The following is a 17,565-nucleotide window of genomic DNA, read 5'->3' on the forward strand; positions in this document are numbered from 1 at the left end:
GGACAGGTAACTATGGAGGCATCCCATGGTACAGCACTTCATACTGAGAGCTTCACCACATTAACTGGAAATCATAGCTTTTGGATGGAGAGATTCTTAAAGTAAGAATCTTTAAAGAAACCTGAGACAACAGTCAGCTTTCTGAGATGATATCTACAGGTTCCATTGACTGTGCTGAAAATTAAATGCTTTTCAGCACTGGAAATCAGCAGCTGGGTCACGGCCCAGGTAGAACCAGTGTGAGATGTGGAAAGAGAAATTACAATTTCCAGGCTACGCTTCTGGGCCAGCCTTTCTCACCTCCATCATTACACGTAGATGATCTCACCCTGTGAGCCCAGCTCAGTGCCGCAGTTCTGCCAATTCTCACATTTGTTCATTTAATCTCACCAGGTGATTTCTTGCAAGTGCTTATAGGACCATCTCCATTCGAAATAAATTCTCAGACTTGATGGTTTCTCGGAAAAGAGCAGGCAAACGATCTTGCAGGTTCGGAGTACAAATTAAAGGATCTGATGCACAGCTATACACATTTATATATGCACATTTTATAAAAGTCAGAGTTTCAAATCCAGCCTCACAATTTGGTGAAGAGGTGAGTGGGTTAGACTCAGGGTTTTTTAATGCCTCCAGACAGCATTATTGCTACTCAGATACTCAGTCTCATTCTGACAGAAGATGTCACGTTCCCATTTGCATTCAATTTTGATCTCTCCCAGACTTCTCCTATCTTTCTGAATTTCAGGCTTTGGCTGAGAGCATTACAGAGCTAAAGGGATAAAGCCACACCAGTCTCTTCTATTCTGGAATTCCCCAAGCACAAATGTGTTCAGATCAAACCCCATGACACAGACATAGCTCCATTCTTACATCGTGAGGAATACCTCTTTGTTTCAGGCTTGGATAAAAAACCAGCACATTGCACAATTGAGAACAGTAAAGGCTTTGCCTCTTTCTTCTCGCTTAGTGACTTCACCTCTTTTTCCTTCTCACCTTCTCTTACACACATATACCTTGCAGCTGGCAGCTACTCAACATATAAAATGAAATATAAACTGAGGCTTAGGAGCCAGATGGAGACTTTACAGAAATAACTTTAGAGGAAAGCAAAGGGAATGACAGCCAATGCGTCCAAGTCCATTGCAGAGATTTCTAAGCAAGCAGCTGCTTGAGAAGGCAGCTTGTACTTTTTGTGGGAACGCCCACACTGCCTGCTGTCTTATGTATGCTTTTCCATCACTTATTCATTATAATACTGCTGGTTTAAATGCCACAGTCCAGTGTTTGTTCTCCTTTCCAGGCAAGAAGATTCACACAGAAAGATGACAGCGCTGGAAGTGCCACTCTCCAGAAACAAAACATTGCTATTTTTGAAGTGAAATGCTTAATTGTTTCAAACACAACACGTAGCTGTATAAAACATGCCTCGAGAACTGTGTCTTCACAGACTTCAGCCATTTATCGACTGACTGCCCAGAGTGAGGTTTCTTGGTTTCAAGAATATACCTAAAACACAATAGTCTTTGAATAGGGATCTGATTTGTTACAGCCAAGTATCTGCAAACCTCAGCAGAATAATAATTGAAAAAGAATGCTGAGCTATTTGAGTGGCTGTACAGCACATTTGAGTGCAAAAACCTCAGGACACACTACAGTAAAAAGAGGAAAAATATCTAATCTATAAGTACATCCTAGAGAGAGAGAAGGGCGTGAGGGAAAGAGAGAGATATTTTAGAGAGTGAATTTACGTAAGATTAACTACGAATCGTACACAAACCACAAGGAAAGCAGACTGGTTCATTTGCCAGTACCGTGCAAAATCCAGCATAGTATTTATGTACTTAAAATGCATGTCCTGCCTCATGGATAGCAGGCAAGATCTTTCACTCTGGCTGTATGCAGTTTCTTAATCAGCTCTACCCATTCTGCAGTGATCTAGGAATAATCTGTAGAAATATGCATGGGGTCTATATCATCAGTCACATATGTCACATCCCCTTGGGCCCTGGAAATGGCTGTCAGGGAGACCTTGGGATTTGCAGTTCTGGGCAGTCTGCAAAGCAGCACTGAAAGGGATTTAAAATCCTCGGCCCAGGGATGCAGCAGGTGGTGGTCGGCCAGCACGCCACACCGTGCAGCACTCTCTGTAACAGGTATTCGAAGTTACAGGGATGAAGCATGAGAGACAGTTTCTCCCCGTACGACACAATTAAAGTAGCTTTTGAAGTATACATGCTTGGGTGGCCTGCAATAAGGCATCAGGATTCTTTTGACTGAATCTAAAGAGAGCGGGGTCATGCTCTTCATTCTCAGCCTTCGGTGGGTATTCACATTCACTACAGAGAAGCTCAATAGTGGAGCTCAACGGACAGCTCCAGATCTGAGGTCAGAGGTATCTTGATTACAGGCTTTAGGACAGCCCACCTGATTGGCTTTGGTTGGTGAAGTACACGTGAAGCCGTATGCCAACCTAGTGATGAAATTCCCAACAACAAAATGACAGGATAAAATAACTGTGCTGAGAGAATCATGTATTTGGGAGTCCTCTATCCTCAACCTGTCACCCCTCAAAGGGCAGTTTAATTGAGGTCCATAAGGAAAAAAGTATTCTTTTATCTTGAACTGGCCCATTTCCATCCTATAATATTCAATTTCCTAGGATCCAGCTGGCACCTTCTACAAAGCCCTCACCATTCTGGGCTTCAAACACAACCTTGGGATTCTGACCTGGGCAGATTCACACCACTCACTGACTTCAGTAAAGCTGCACCAGTTAACACAATTTGAGGCCCTGGTATTGCCTTAGGGACGAGCAAATGATCGAGGTTTGCACTGAATCAGCATTTTCCAGCTATTTATTCCCTCTGTCTGCAGAACATCCACCCTTGGTCATTCAGGTTTACCACAAGCCAGGACTGGGAATTTTTTTGGCAGTTCTTGTTAGAATTTGGCAGTGCACCACTCAGCCTATTTCCACTGACAGAACACAGAAGCTGCAATTATTTCAGATATTAACTGGGGAGTTTTATTGGTGGTGGTTTCCCCTCTTCCCCCCCGCCCCATATACTGTGGGAGTTTTTTGTTAGAAGGTTACATTGAGAACTTTTCTACTAAATTCCGTCTTTTCTGTTTGGATGATGACTTTGATTTTCACAAGGATTCTGTAACTCTGATCATGTGCCTGTGCAGCTTTTTTGAGCATATAAAATGATATACTTCTTTGATTGCTACATTAAAGAGTCAGTGCAATTCCTGATGGATCCAAGAATCTCCACATCTTCCAGGTGAATGTGTCGTTACTCAATTATCTCTAAGTGGTCAGGTGCTAGACTGTCATTGCAAATTCTGGTGTAACAGTCAGCTTTAACACAATGCGCCATATACAAGGATCTCAAAATGCTACCCAAATACTGATGAAACAAGTTTTATCTAATGCTGTGAGATGGAAGACAATTAGCACAGACACAGGTATAGGCAGCAAGGCACAGAGACTCTAGTAGGTCTGTTCAAAATTACCACAATATGTTACATGTTAGAGACGTTCTATTTCCTAACATACAGATTCACGACAGTTATAGCTCTATACATCCACAGATATGGATATATCTGAGAGATGACACTCTGAACAAGGATCATTAGATCACAGTTTCTCACTGAATCAGCAGCAGCAGGGGATTGGTTTGACTGATCGCAGTCTCACGACTATGAAAAGAGGTTAACACAACAAACATGAGAAAATTCCAACAACGTTTATGCAGTAAACTATTCACTCTTATTTCATTGCCTGTGTTTTTAAGGTATCTGTTTCAAATAACAGTTTTCTCCCTCCATTTGATCCTACAAGAAAGACCCATTCTGTATATAGGACAGCAGAGTGTGTTGCCATGGAAATTATTATGATCTACTTAAATCGCACAAACCCAGCCTTATGGGGTATATTCCCTTAAGTATCTCAATTTAATTATTAATGTTCTTTCTAAATAGCAACATCTTTCTGTTTCGGCTGAAATCCTTATGAGCAGAGTGAAAACAATAAGCCTGGAACGTAGAATCCTTTGTTCAGCTGCAAGACAGGTGCAATTGAGTCAGGGAAGACACGAATGGCCTCCAAGCTGCCCTGCCAATGTGCTTCAACTCAGACCTACGTGGAACATCTGGAAAGGAGAAAATCTCATTCAGTGCCTGTGTCCATTATGTCTCTGGCCTCTCTGCTGTGATTTCCAGAAAAAAATACAAGCTAGGATAGTGGGGTTTTATTGGCAGAGGCACATGTTCAGTGGAATCTGAACACCAACCATCAATTCATTTCCATATAGCCACCAGTCCTTGTGCTCATTCTCCAGCCATGCAAGCCCAGTGAAACCATTCAATCTCTTCCCATGAAATACATCACTAAACCCAAAGCTGTTTAGCCTCAGCTCCAGCATCCATCTTTCTCTTTCAAGTGTCACCATGAATTCTGCAGGCAGATTTTAGGAGCCAGATGGTGTTACTTAGGCTGATCTAACACAGGATAGTTTCTTGTGGGTCACATACTATGGGTGGTTCATAGGTCTAAGTTTAGACATGCACAGACACATGTTCTCCTCAAGTTCCCAGCAGAAGAGGCAGCAGGACAAGTAGAAACCTTCCACAAGCAGGATGAGGCTCAAGAGCCTTGAACTGCTCGTTCACAGAAGGGCCCAATGCAGAGCAGAGCCCAGAGCAGCTTGGTGGGAATAGAGCAGCAACTTTATCACCATGGCTGCTTAACGTGACCTGCAGACTGGGTAACCTGCTCACAGCAAGTGTTAGAGCATTTGTGCCTAAGGCATCAAGACGAAGGTGGCCATGAAGTGTTGTGATGACAGGAGAACGTCTTTCTGGGATTGCTCTGCTCTTCATCTTGATCAGGTGCATCCCATCCATCCTCCCTAGAAGGGTATTCCTCATGAAATGCCATCTAATATTCCTGGTTTGACTCCTCCATGAGTGCTTCTCTGGGGCTGACCCTCAGGAGAGCTCTGCCACAAAAGAGACCAGTCTACACAAAACATCCCAGAGCGCCTCTGAACTTTCACTAGCTCAGAAATTTCAACTTAGAATTCATATTTACATCGCCCCTTCAGTTCTACTCCAGCAAGTGTGCCTCATGCCCATGTCAGGGTCTATCACACGTAAAGCAGAACTGGAAGTTTAGATGGACAGAAGTTATCACTAAACCTATTTTGCAGGTACCAAATTAAGAAAGAATATATAATTTGCCCTCTTCCCACAAGGAGACTGAAGGACCGCTAAATCCAGGCTCTTGGTATTCTCACGCACAATCTGCAGCACAAATCCTTCCCTCCTCCCTCACACAAGGCTGGTTATTGGTCATGAGCCTCCCCCCAACACATGGGGCAAGATATGCCTGTCAGTTTTTGGCCTTCCTCTAAAAACACACACTTAGAGGCTGGAAACAAGAAATAGAATAAATTAGCTCAACTGAGCTGAATGAAAAGAAGCAATAGTATGAACTCAGCAGAATAGAAATGCCTCTTGAACAGGAGCTGCAACTGTTTGTTGATGCTGACAGCATTGAATGGCTCAGTAGACACAAAGGCAGGCTACAGACATTGCCCTGGCATCCCTGGGACCCATCTAAAAAGGCACAAAATTCCAGACGTGAGGGGCATTCTTTCTAGCTCCTCTCAAACGGGTTCTTCAATACTGGTTTTGTTGTCCTGTAAAACTCATCATTTTGGAAAGCAAAAGATTACTGTTGGCTCCACGAGAGAGAAGGGGGAAAGATGGACTGCGGCTTTATTGACCAGTTGATTGATTCCTTCTCTGGAATTGGTTCGTTGTTTATTTATTTGCAATCAGTGCATTAGCAGTAAGAGACACAGCAAGCATGACGGCAGCATTTGAAGAAACAAACCTTCACTAAGCGTAACACCATGCCAGGGTTCCCAGCTCTCACTTCCAAGACTCAATCTCCAACTTGACACCTAATCCTCTGCCTCCATATAAATGTGTCTCTCTCCTGAAACATAATCCTCACTCTTCTTTTCTACTTACTGTACAAACAACTTCTTCACTACCATCCTGGCCCTTCTTTTGGCTGTGGCGGCTTTTGCCCGCCTGCGGGTCACTGCTTTACCACTTCTATAAAATAAAAATCCTTTGTCCTCCCCTTCTAAATCCTGCAAAACGTGCCTAAGAGAAACAAAAAGAACCTACTAAGGAGATACGGCTGCTCTGACCTTCGTATCAAAAGATGGAGTGGTTCTGTGTATGAAGCTTGGGAAAGTACCACCCATGTCTCTACTTCAGCAAGTGACAGGACAAGAGGAAATGGCCTCAAATTGTGCCAGGGAAGGTTTAGATTGGAAATTAGGAAACATTTCTTCATGGAGAGGGTTGTCAGGCATTGGAACAGGCTGCCCAGGGAAGAGGTGGAGTCACCATTCCTGAAGAGGTTTAAAAGACATATAGATGAGGTTCTTAGGGACATGGTCTAGTGCTAGAGTTAGGTTATGGTTGGACTTGATGATCCTGAGGGTCTCTTCCAACAGAAATGATTCTATGATTTTATTATTCTATGATTCTGGCATGTCACTGCAGGTCTGGAGGCCTTCCCAGGTCCTGCCTGCAGAATGAGCAGATGTGTCCCATTATCTCAGTCTTTCTCTCCAGAAGCACACGAGTCACGGAAAGATAAACCACAGTTTTCATTTTGTCACTTCTTCTAGTTCATTCTCACCACTCTGCTCACCATCTGTTTTGCCTGTATTTCATCAGTTTAAATTAGGAGCTCCTCAGAGCGGGAACCTTGTCTTACTACATGCATGTGAAATGCCAAACCAGAACGTGAACACTGTACCAGTAATGGCGTCGCAAAGAAATTACCAAGGAGCACAGGATCAGTCTCATAAATGATTCACCTAGAAGGCAGAGCTGCATTTATTCACACATTATTTATTTTTGTATTACTACAGAACTTAGGAGAACCAACTAAAGTCCACTGTCTAGGGTGCTGTAACATCAAAAATACTAAATAAGACTTCCTGCTCAAAAGAGTTTACAATCTAAACAACATACAGATGATAACATAGACACCTTCCTCTGCAAAAAGCAGCATGTGATCAACACCACAGGTGATTTAAGCGAGATTTCGCCATATAAGTGTTTTGCATGTGAAGAGCCTGATTACATGGATCCATCCCTCCCTCGAGCCATTTCATCTCACAAGACCTACCTGAAATCTGCTGAGTGGCTCCAATAAAGTCAAGCGGACAAGCCAACAAAAGGAAATCTAGACTCAGATCCTACCTGCCTAATGAGGACACAAAAGAAATTTTAATTTATGAAGGTTCTACAGCAACCCAAACTGGCCATTACTTCTGCAGCACTCAAGTCCTCACCCAGCCTTACGATCAGCCTGAAAGTTCCCAAGATACTATCTCTGGCTGCTGAAAGCATGGGAGCGGAAAGGCAAATGCTGTGTTCAGTACTCAGAAAAAACTGCTTAAGAAGTATTAGGCATGATTACACGCCCTCCTTTGTGCTCTCTGCAACCAAGTATTTCCTCTTGACCAAACAGCTCTCAAGGCAACACATTAATGGAAGCTCCTTGGAGATGTCTCTCTCCCTCTATTAACTGCAATAAGAGCATGGAAGAGTGTTTCTCAGCCTTTCCTATTCACTGGACCATCTGACCCTTTGAAAGAAACATACAGCTCATTTTATATCCCACTGTTGCTTAAGGATAGATGACAAATAATAAGTCACATGGAATTGGTAAAATGTTGAAGTGTTAGTATTTAACAAAACTGTAATCCAGTAGACATAATTACAAAACCTGTAACTAAAAATCTAGTAAAAAGTGGTTATCACCTGATTAAATCAGTTAGTACATAACTGACATCTGCCTGGATGAGGGTTTCTGTTTTAGAGAGGAAACATTTTCATGGACTGTCGGATTTTTGCGGACTTCCAGTCACCTGCGGACCACAGGTTGAGTAACTTGTCTCTAAACCTCCCTGCTTGGACTAAGTAACCAATTTTACGTAGCGTAATGCCTGACTTGGTAGCCTTAATAAGGCAGTTTGGCTGTTGCATTCTGCTGTCTATGGCGTTGAGGACAGCACTGAGTATCTGAAAGGCAATAGGTCATTATTCCAAATATTTAAGTCTTTGGTTGTTTGACTGCTTCAGGTAGCATCTATTTAAGTCGGTAGTTTTGTTCTGTCCCTCTCACAACCCATCATGAATCCATAAAACAAATGACAAACAGAATGCCCGGTTCCCTTGATCAGATCCCCTTTCATTAATTTCTTGATCAAGGAGCCTGAAGGAAATATATTACCTGTTTCCACAAGTTTTCTGTGGAATATTGGATACATCACTTGATCTCCCTGTGCCTCAGTGCCCTTACCAGTACAACGGCAGTAAAAATCATTCGAATGACACAATACTTGCTAAATTAATGCTTCAACATGCTTGAATACAGTGAAATGGAAAGGGTCCCACAAAGGTAAAATACTATATTAAGGCAGCTGTGAAGGCCAAGCCCCTTAGCTACATTCCATAACCTCTGGTTTGGTAGAACATACTTCCTAACCAAACCAGGACTAGTAACATCTGCGATGTGCATGCAAGAAAACCTTCCCCATTGGGGCTGAGAGCATTTCCAGCACATCTGTGCTTGTGCTGGAAAATCTGGGTCATGGCTAACAAAGCAGCCGGCAGCGTTATCCCCTGCAGTGGGATCAGCGCGGTCACATTTCACGTGAAGGGGAAAGCAAATGTCGCACCTGCGCTGGACGCTCCCCTGTCACTGTCACCAACAGGTTCTGCCCCCTCAGCGGAGCCCTAAAAGCTGCAGCAGAGATGCACGTGGTGGACGCTGGGCTGAGCTGAGGGCCACAGAGACCACTTGCTCTTCGTGCAAGGGAGAGCAGCTGTGCAACACCGCAAGATCTGTTTCAGAGGGATGACACCACCTTATTGTATAGGTAACGTTTCTTAGCAGATTCTGCACGTACGGCAGGTGGTCTGTCCTTCCCACTTCCCAGCTTCAGAGTCTCCTGCAAACTCATCCCACAGCCTTGGCCGAGAGCTCAAGCCACACCAGATCCATCGCTTTGTTTTCAGATAATTCTGCATCACTGTTGTTGAGGCCTGTACAGAGCAACAAATACCAGAATCCTTCCCATCACCTGCCAACACCAATTAAATAATGTAGAGTGTGAAGAAGGACCTTCACATATGTGATATGTATTAACTGAAAGGCTAATCAATAACCAAAAGCACAGGGCCACGTTCTGCCTTCATGAGAACAGCCCTCCAGCACCTGAGCAGATCCTGTCTGTGGTAAAGCGGATACAAGTTATCATTAACTCACATAATATCTCCTATGTGACTTTTTTTTTTTTCATTCATAAATCTCTTCAGGTTTCCCATATACATGAAAAACTGGAGGAGGAAGGACCTGCTAAGTATCTCTAAAATGGAAATTCTTTGCTGATGTAAGCAGTGTCTTTTGATTAAATCAATGTCTGACTCAGTAGCACTATGGATTTACACCAGCTGAGGATGGGGGAGGCCAATCTCACATACCCTTACTAAAATGGCATCACACTAACCAAGAAAGAGAAAGCTGGCAAATTGTGATGGGGATGGAAATTTCACTCATCTGTTTAAAAAATACATTGGTTCCTCTTGGTTTTGTTCAGATCTACCTATTTCCAGTGACATCTGGAAGAAATTCTGTATCTGATAAATCCCCACTCCCTGTTACTTCCACACAGGGCCAGAAATTCCCAGTGAACATATCTGAGGCTGCCACCCTATTTCACATCAAAACATAGGAGATCAGACAGGCCATTACTGATATTTTGATTTAAAAGAAAACAAATACAGGCAAAACCTCATAATTAAGGCTGTGGGTTTTGACCATGAAGAACATATTTAACCGCTTTATAATAATTTGTACTGCACTCCTGAGCTCCTCACCACAGGAATTAAAATGCTTAAGTCACACAGTATCAGCACAACTATTGATGACCTGTCTGATCCAGCCTCATTTCCACTGACATCTCCTTCCTCTGCCACGTGTTCCAGATTGAAAGGCTTTCAACAGGCAGTGCGATGTGCCTGACATTCCGAATTGGAGCCAAAACCTGTACTTCTGTTCTGCATGATCCCAAGCACAGAAAGCAATGGCCGTGTGTCTGGGAAGAGGATTTCCATGCAAACACGATAGGCTGCATTTATATGTACCACTTTTAACTTCAAAATGCTTTTAGACAACAGCCAAAAGATACAGCAGACCAGTAATCACCTCGGATTGCCAGTGCTGTGCACTGTAGCTGAACTGGAGTGCAATAACAAAGACAGGTCCCAAGTCCTTCTGCTAGAGTGGCCTCTTACCACTTGAAGCAAAAAAGAATCTCCATCAAAATGAAGAGCCATAAACTGTGGGTGGTAGGACCTGCCACTGATCCCTTCTGGTCTGTCTCAGCGAAGATAAATTCAGCACAGTTCATTACACTTCACAGATGAGGAAACTGAGATACAGGTGTTCCAGGATGTCCTTTTAGATGTACTCAGAGATGATGAATTAAAGAGGGGCTGTAATTAACCTGCGAATAATAAGGCTATCCCATTCCAGTTATTCTGAGAGACAAAGTAACAAATAACTCCAAAATGCAACATTTGTGATTACAGTGACCTCAGACATCCCTTGGTGGAAAAGTCACCTGTAATCTACTACCATGAGGAAATGAACATTGTGATTTTGTTCTTGTTGAGGTGAGTGAAAAAGCTACCTAGACCACAAGGGGATGAAAATTGAGCTCTTAAAGGAAAAAGATACCTAGGGACAGGATTATCTTTTTATTTTGCATTTGTACACTTCCTAGTGCAGATCCTGACAATAATTAAGTCTTCAACATGCAGCAATAGCAGCAGAAGATGCTGCTCTTAAGTTTTTATCTGTTCTCTTCTGGGGGTTACCAGCACACAGCTCTGCAAGCGGAACAGAACAAGCCAGCATTCCGGACCAGCGTTAACACAAAGTCCAAACACTAAAGTTGAAATGATGTAAGAGAAGGTTTGCAATAAACTGCCTGACTTCCCAATGAAGTGGGTGAGAAGTGCTCACAGACTCTTCTCCTTCAGCAATATTTCGGAAATAGAAACTGTCAGGTAAGAGATTGTGACAACCACATCAGAGACAGTGGAAGCAGCAAAGCACCCAAGAGCCACAGCAAAGGTTTGCTTTCTGTTTTAAAGCCCTGTCTTAGCTGAGTCATATCAGACATAACCTCCACAGAGATCAGCAGAAGTTGTAAAAGCACAAAGCAATAATCCCAGTGTGACTAAACCACATCACACCACTTTTCTCATATTCCTTATCAGCTGGTAAGATCTGATGAAAAAAACAACTAAATAGGCACAAGCAGGGGAAAAAAAAAGCCCAACAAGGTGGCCATTCTACCTAACAGCGCAGCTCTCTGTACTGATGGATCAGCTACTCATAATGAGACGAAGAAACCAGATTAGATAGATTAAATCTTTGTCATGATCCTAATCTGAAGACCACTGTATGCTGAGGAGTCAGGGATCCACCCAACATTGACTCCGAGCGAGTGCAGGCCTGTGCTGTACATAGAGCTCGGCCTTCTGGCCCATGTGGTGCTACACACACCCCTGGGCTGAAGGATCAGCTCAGCTCGTTGGAAGCTCACAGTGGTCACCAGCAATTGAACCACCTGCATATCCTTGTTTGTCTTCATCTAAAAGTGCAGCAACAAGTTCTCTTGTGAACATCCTTTTCATTTGACAGTTGAAACGATTAATAGAACTGCCTTTTTTTTTTTTTCTCTGAAAAATAAAATAATAGAAGGGCTTAAAAGGCCAAAATGAAAAGTAACCTTTCTGCAGACAAATCTGCACGGTGTGCTGCAGCCAGACCACAAGGTTGTTCCATGTTAGGCAGCTCAAGGTTTCCAGAACCTGAAGGGGTGTAAGATTATTTATACTCTCCTCTATTTCTCTATAATGGCAGCTCTAGGAAATGGTGTTTTAAGCAATACTCTACAAAGCCCGAGTTTCATGCTGATATCATAACAAACCAGCACTTCCTGGTGCAAAACATTCTTAAAAGATGGATGTATACTAAACAGCAGTCCAAAGAAAGTGGTGATCAAGCTTGGCTTGCCCCAGGTTTCCTTGCAAAATTATTTTTTAATTTTTACTGTGATTACAAAATTATTAATATGTACACTGCATATTCAAATTGTTATTTAGTGTTGGAAATCTAGTATAACAAATAATTGGTACCACCCTCTCCACAGCTGATTTCATGCTGTGACATGCTATTCAGATAAATAAAGCTGAAGAGAACGGGAAGGTCTGTATGTTCAGCTAATCACCCGACTGCAGACGTCAACTCCTCCATGTCCTGCCTCCATCAGATTTTTACCCAGCCCATGTGTCTTAGATGGAATCACTCGTGTATATGTGCATGTACCAAGACAAGTAAGTTAAACTACCATCTCCCTGTAGACATTCTTTGTTCTTGAGGATTAGCTGGGTTACGCGATGACAGGTTTTTTCAAAGTGGAAATTAACCAGTAGAGAAGAAAGAGAAGCAGCCTTGGACAATACATGTTATATCTCACATTGCTGTCAGAGATATCTGCACAGTTATACTGTTCAAATTAAATCATGTAAATGTTTAGCATGCTTTCCCAAAATGAAGTGCAAATGGCTAGCAACAGCTGCAGCTGAATCCAGACCATATACCTCCAGGGGTTAAATTCAACTCTGGAACCCCCAAAAATCTTCATACCTGACAGCCACCCAATGTCTCAGTGATGCAGAGAGATAGCTAATATCAAGGTGAGTTTTCCTTTTGATATTTCATCTCATATGGCAAAAGAGGAGACCTTGAAAAAATGCCTTCCTGGAACTATCCTGATGGTGCAACATCATGGCACGTTTCTTTCAGACAAAGAAAATGACAGGCCCTTGCAAACCCTCTAGAATAACTTAAGAACCAACAGAAGTTCTCCTCAGTCTGCAGCTATATGTACCAGACAGAGAAAACTAGCAAATTATTCATCTGATTCACTGTACTAACCTTGACCAGCCACGTTTCCAGAAGGCAGACAGATCGGCCATCCCGCTGCCCCACCTTAAGCCTAAACTGCTCCCCCAAGGATTTTCCAAGTGGCATCAAAAATGCCCTTTTCTCACTGAATCTCTTCTCAAGTGGGGCAGATGAGCATATATCTTGAGCTTGCTCCATTTTCCACTGTTGCCTGGGAAGAATTTCCAGGGAATTTCTACACGTATTCCCACCTACACCACTTGCAGCCATGGAAAAGCTGTAGGACAAGTGCAAAGAGCCACATGCTTCTCCTCCGAGGCTGACAGATTAAAGGCAAATCGAGAACATCTTTCGCGAGGGTGGGCGGCAAGTTGCAAGGAGGAAAGAAATATTTGATATTTATTTTACAAAAAAAAAAAAAAAAGAGAATAAAGCAGCGGTAGCGGCTGGGAGAGCCCAGCGCCCTCTCGCGAGTCCCAGCCCGCTGAGCCCCGCTTAACAAAGCGCCGCTGCCCGAACCCACGTCCATTTTCCCACCCGTTGATGCTCGATTTCCCCTCCAGCCCCCGAGCCCGTTTGTCGCCGAGCAGCGGGCGATGCCACCCGCTCTCCTGCTCCGCTGTCACCTTGCGCTGTACAGCATTACGCCCTCCACCCGCTGGTAATTTTCCCACGTTGGAAAATACCGTTGGACCCCACCTATTTTCTCCCTCACCCATCAAGCAGCCGAACGCCCCATCCCTAACAACCACCCGCTAAATTTAGCCGAGTCGCCACCACCGCGTCTTTACAAGCAGAGGCGAGCGGGACGGGCAGCCGGCACGGCGCGGACAGACGCACGGACATCCAGACACACGGCCGTCGCAGGTGCCCGAGCGGCAGCTACTCACACCACCAGCCTGGAGATGATCCATGAGACCATGGCGTTGCCTGCCGCAGGGCTGGCTCTCCCAGCAGGGAGGGCTCACCCCGGCTCCTCGCCCGCCGCCGGCCGCCGCCCGAGTGAGCGGGGCGGGCGGCTCGGCCATCCGGCCCCGCAGCCTCAGCGCAGCCTCACTGGCGGCGCCGCCGGCAGCCAACGCGCAGCCGGGCCCGGGCGCGGAGATTGGGCAGAGCCCGCGGCCGCCCCCCGCCCCGCTCGGTGCTGCGGGAGGGGGAGGAGGAGCAGGAGCCCCCCCCCCCGCTCTCACCGGGAGACCCCCGGGTGTGTGGGGGGGTTTCGGGGCTGGGAGAGGGCGGTGGCTGCGCCAGCCGCGTCCCTTCCCCACGCTGCGGCAGCGGGCGGGCAGGCGGGCGCCTCTGGAGCACCGCAGCCCAGCGGGACACGAAGCGAGCGCTATCGACTGTTCATGTCAAACTAAGGGCATCAATGGTGGTGTCGGGCTTCTTGGATATACAGGAAGAGACGGATGCCCCTCCACGCCCCGAAGTTTGCAGGCACAACCGGCAAAGGCATTAGCTGCGCGGTCCAGGTGGATCCCTATCACTGCCAGCGAGCTTGCCACCACGTTAGTTTTCATTAGGGGGTCTCACAGGTATAAAGTGCAATTTCCACAAGGAACATTTGCCCACATGCAGAGCAGACATTGGCTTGACCTGCAGGTTTTCCTTCCCTAAGTTTCCTTTGGGTTCTTCTTTTCCTTTGTTACATTGACACATGTCAAATATTATTAGATTGTCAGAAATAATCTTCATAGAATCATAGAATCATGGAATCACTTGGTTGCAAGAGACCCTTAAGATCATCGAGTCCAACCATAACCTAAATCTAGCACTAAACCATGAACCTCATCTATACATCTTTTAAACACCTCCAAGGATGGCGACTTCCACTGCTTTGGTTTTTTTTCTTCTATCAGAAGCACACATGCCCATGGGAATTCATGATGCGGTTTAGTCTCATGCCAATCCTTAGATCTCAAGGTTGCCACCATGAGACCAGCCCCAAGCTTCCCTGGGAGGCTGCTCTGTGGAGTGGTTGCCCTGGCTGCAGGTGTTAGGGCCAGGGCCACGGCCACCCTGGCTGCACCGTGGAATCCCAGCCTTAATCACTGACACGTTATTTTCTAGGACTGTGCATGTGCAGCAAATTTTCCCTGTCATTCTGAGACAGCACAGCTGAAAGAGGCTGAAATTCCCTAATACATCATGAGTAACCTGTGAGGAACTCTTCTAGGGAGAGTCTGAACACTTCAAGGCAGAGGTAGCAGAGCTAGGAGGTGATCACAGACCTCTCCAGTCCCAGCTGGCCACAGCCACCCTCACACTCCATCTCACCAGGGGGATGAGCATCACACAGTCTCCAGCCCTCACCTAACACCTTTCTTCTGCTCAGCTCAAAGTCCTCTGTAACAGGATCGTCTTTTATTATGTCAGCTTTCTGGACCTGGTCCCCAGGAAACCAATAGCACCCACAGTCTTCAGCTAAAGCTGCAAGTATAGACATACATGTAGTTAAAGTTCAGCACCTCTAAAAATTATCTTCTGGGGGGAGCACCTCAATCGCCGCATTGCTCCTCTCTCTGTAGTGGGTCCGTTCCTCCACCAGAGGGAACTTCCACCCCATGCTGAGACCTGGAAGGAGCTGCCACCTCCTCACCCACCACCAGCAGCTCTGCTACAAACACCACTATTTTCGAGGTATAGCTGGAGGTACGGGGCCACCACCAAACATTCCTGCCCCAAGGACTCCAAGTCCCTACAGTGGTGACACTTTGCTATACAAGCACCACAAAGACAGGACTGGGTGGTCTGCTGCAATAAACAAGTGCAAATTAGTGTCTTCTCCAGACATGACTGTCTCTGGAAGAGCTGCGTTCTCTCCAAAATAAGCCACTAGGCCATTCTAGCCTAAGCTCTAAGGCGATGAGTCACCCTGTGGCTGTCTTGCTTGTGTATCACAGCCAAATAAGTACTTGGGAATCTGTTATCAAAGACTTTTCATGTATCAGGACTATTTAGTGTGAGATTTTAGACTGCATGTTGGCAGACGCTGCACAACATTATTACAGTAAATGATGTGTTATTATCAAGTATAAGACACAGATCTCTGCACAAAAAATTGTCTAATCACCACAGTGCAGTCACTTAATACTTGCTGCATATTTCAAGCACAGAAAAATGGGCCAACAGGAGAAGATACCAGATCTTAGAGAGATAACACAGAGGACAACATGCAAAGCTGCAGCAAAACATTTTAGTGCCCAGAGCATAACTCAGCCTCATGCTCTCGTGGCTCCTTCCAGCCTCTTCCAGCTCACCACGTTCCCTGCAACTCCTGCCAGTTGCCATCACGGCTGACCTGCCACTCTCTGGGCAACAACCCTCAGAAAGGCTTGAAGATGTTTTCTTCTGCTCAGCAGCAATCTTTGACAGCACATCTTTGTGCTGCTGCTTTGTACACAACTGACACAATCACCACCAGACCATTGTTGACTAATATTAAGCCTCAAATGTACACAGATAGTTCAGTGATGGAAAACCTAAGGAGCCTGTCAATTCAAATACAGGCAGCTTTACTTAAATAGCTATTTGGTAAACAGAAGGTGAAGAGGAGAAATTCAGCTCTACTGAGTCATTAGTGGAAGAGTGACGATGGCTCCTACCTGCTTTTCATGGGCTGGGTCTTAGCCCCGTATGTAAGCTCAACGTATGATATCCCAAGCATCCTGGAAAGAGGCTTTGCTTGAAGAAAGCCCTTCTGCCTGACCAAGCCTATAAAGAAATAACAGACATATAAGAAGAGTTGAAGCTGTAGGGACATATATGAATTAATTTACACAGCCCATTCAGCAGAGAGGCCACTCGATTCTAGTAGAACATTTTGGAATCGTTTCAGCAGTGGAAGAAGGTCAGGCAGTAAAAAATCCTATACAGATCGCACCCTTAGATGGCTCGATCTCTGTCTCCCAAATAACAAAATAAACCAGCTTTGTTAATGAAGGCAGAACCACCTACCTTGCCCTAATTACTATGCAGACTTCTCCTAGCAACTGCTCTTCCTGAGCAGTTCACAGCCATGGAAAGCCAGACCCCCCAAAAGCTCTACCATAATCAGACTCATTCTTCCTTGGCCACAGGCAGAGGGGATGTCAGCCTTATAGCTGAACAACAACTGCCAAAACAAGACTTTTTAGAACAGGAAGAGTGACTGATATATATGTACGGGGCACTCTGTTATCAAATCTAGAAAAGGTTAGGAAGTAGCAAGTGGAGACAACTCTTATCAAGAAGGCATGTCCTCCGACGGAGCGAACCTACACGAGAGGCATTTCAGAACAGCTTGAGAAGAACAGACAACCTGGCTAGGAAATGTCTCCAAGTATAGTGAAAAATATCAGACAGGAAACCTGCGGTGATGTTTAGGTGCTGAAGTTCAAGTGGAGAAAACAAAAAACCAAAATTAGCATAAAAATAAATACACATTCAATAGCAACACTGCACACATATATTCTGTAGTATTGTTACAGTACCTAAAAAGT

At 44.9% G+C, this 17,565-nt stretch overlaps 1 protein-coding gene across 6 annotated transcripts in view; it reads right to left on the reverse strand.

Moving 5' to 3' along the window:
* REEP1 (receptor accessory protein 1) overlaps positions 1–14,191 on the reverse strand; it is a 67,351-nt gene extending 53,160 nt beyond the window's left edge. For 5 of the 6 annotated variants that reach the window (XR_010606089.1, XR_010606088.1, XR_010606087.1 and 2 more), the window contains exon 1: positions 13,975–14,191. Coding sequence is in view for 3 of the 6 variants with exons in the window: in XM_065633165.1 (XP_065489237.1) it covers positions 13,975–14,006 (32 nt within the window). In the remaining 3 variants the exon portion in view is untranslated. The remainder of the gene's footprint in view (positions 1–13,974) is intronic. The other variant, XM_065633163.1, reaches the window with a different exon arrangement.
* Positions 14,192–17,565: the final 3,374 nt, after the last annotated feature.

Source organism: Caloenas nicobarica, chromosome 4 (assembly GCF_036013445.1).
Source record: "Caloenas nicobarica isolate bCalNic1 chromosome 4, bCalNic1.hap1, whole genome shotgun sequence".
NCBI lineage: Eukaryota > Metazoa > Chordata > Aves > Columbiformes > Columbidae > Caloenas > Caloenas nicobarica.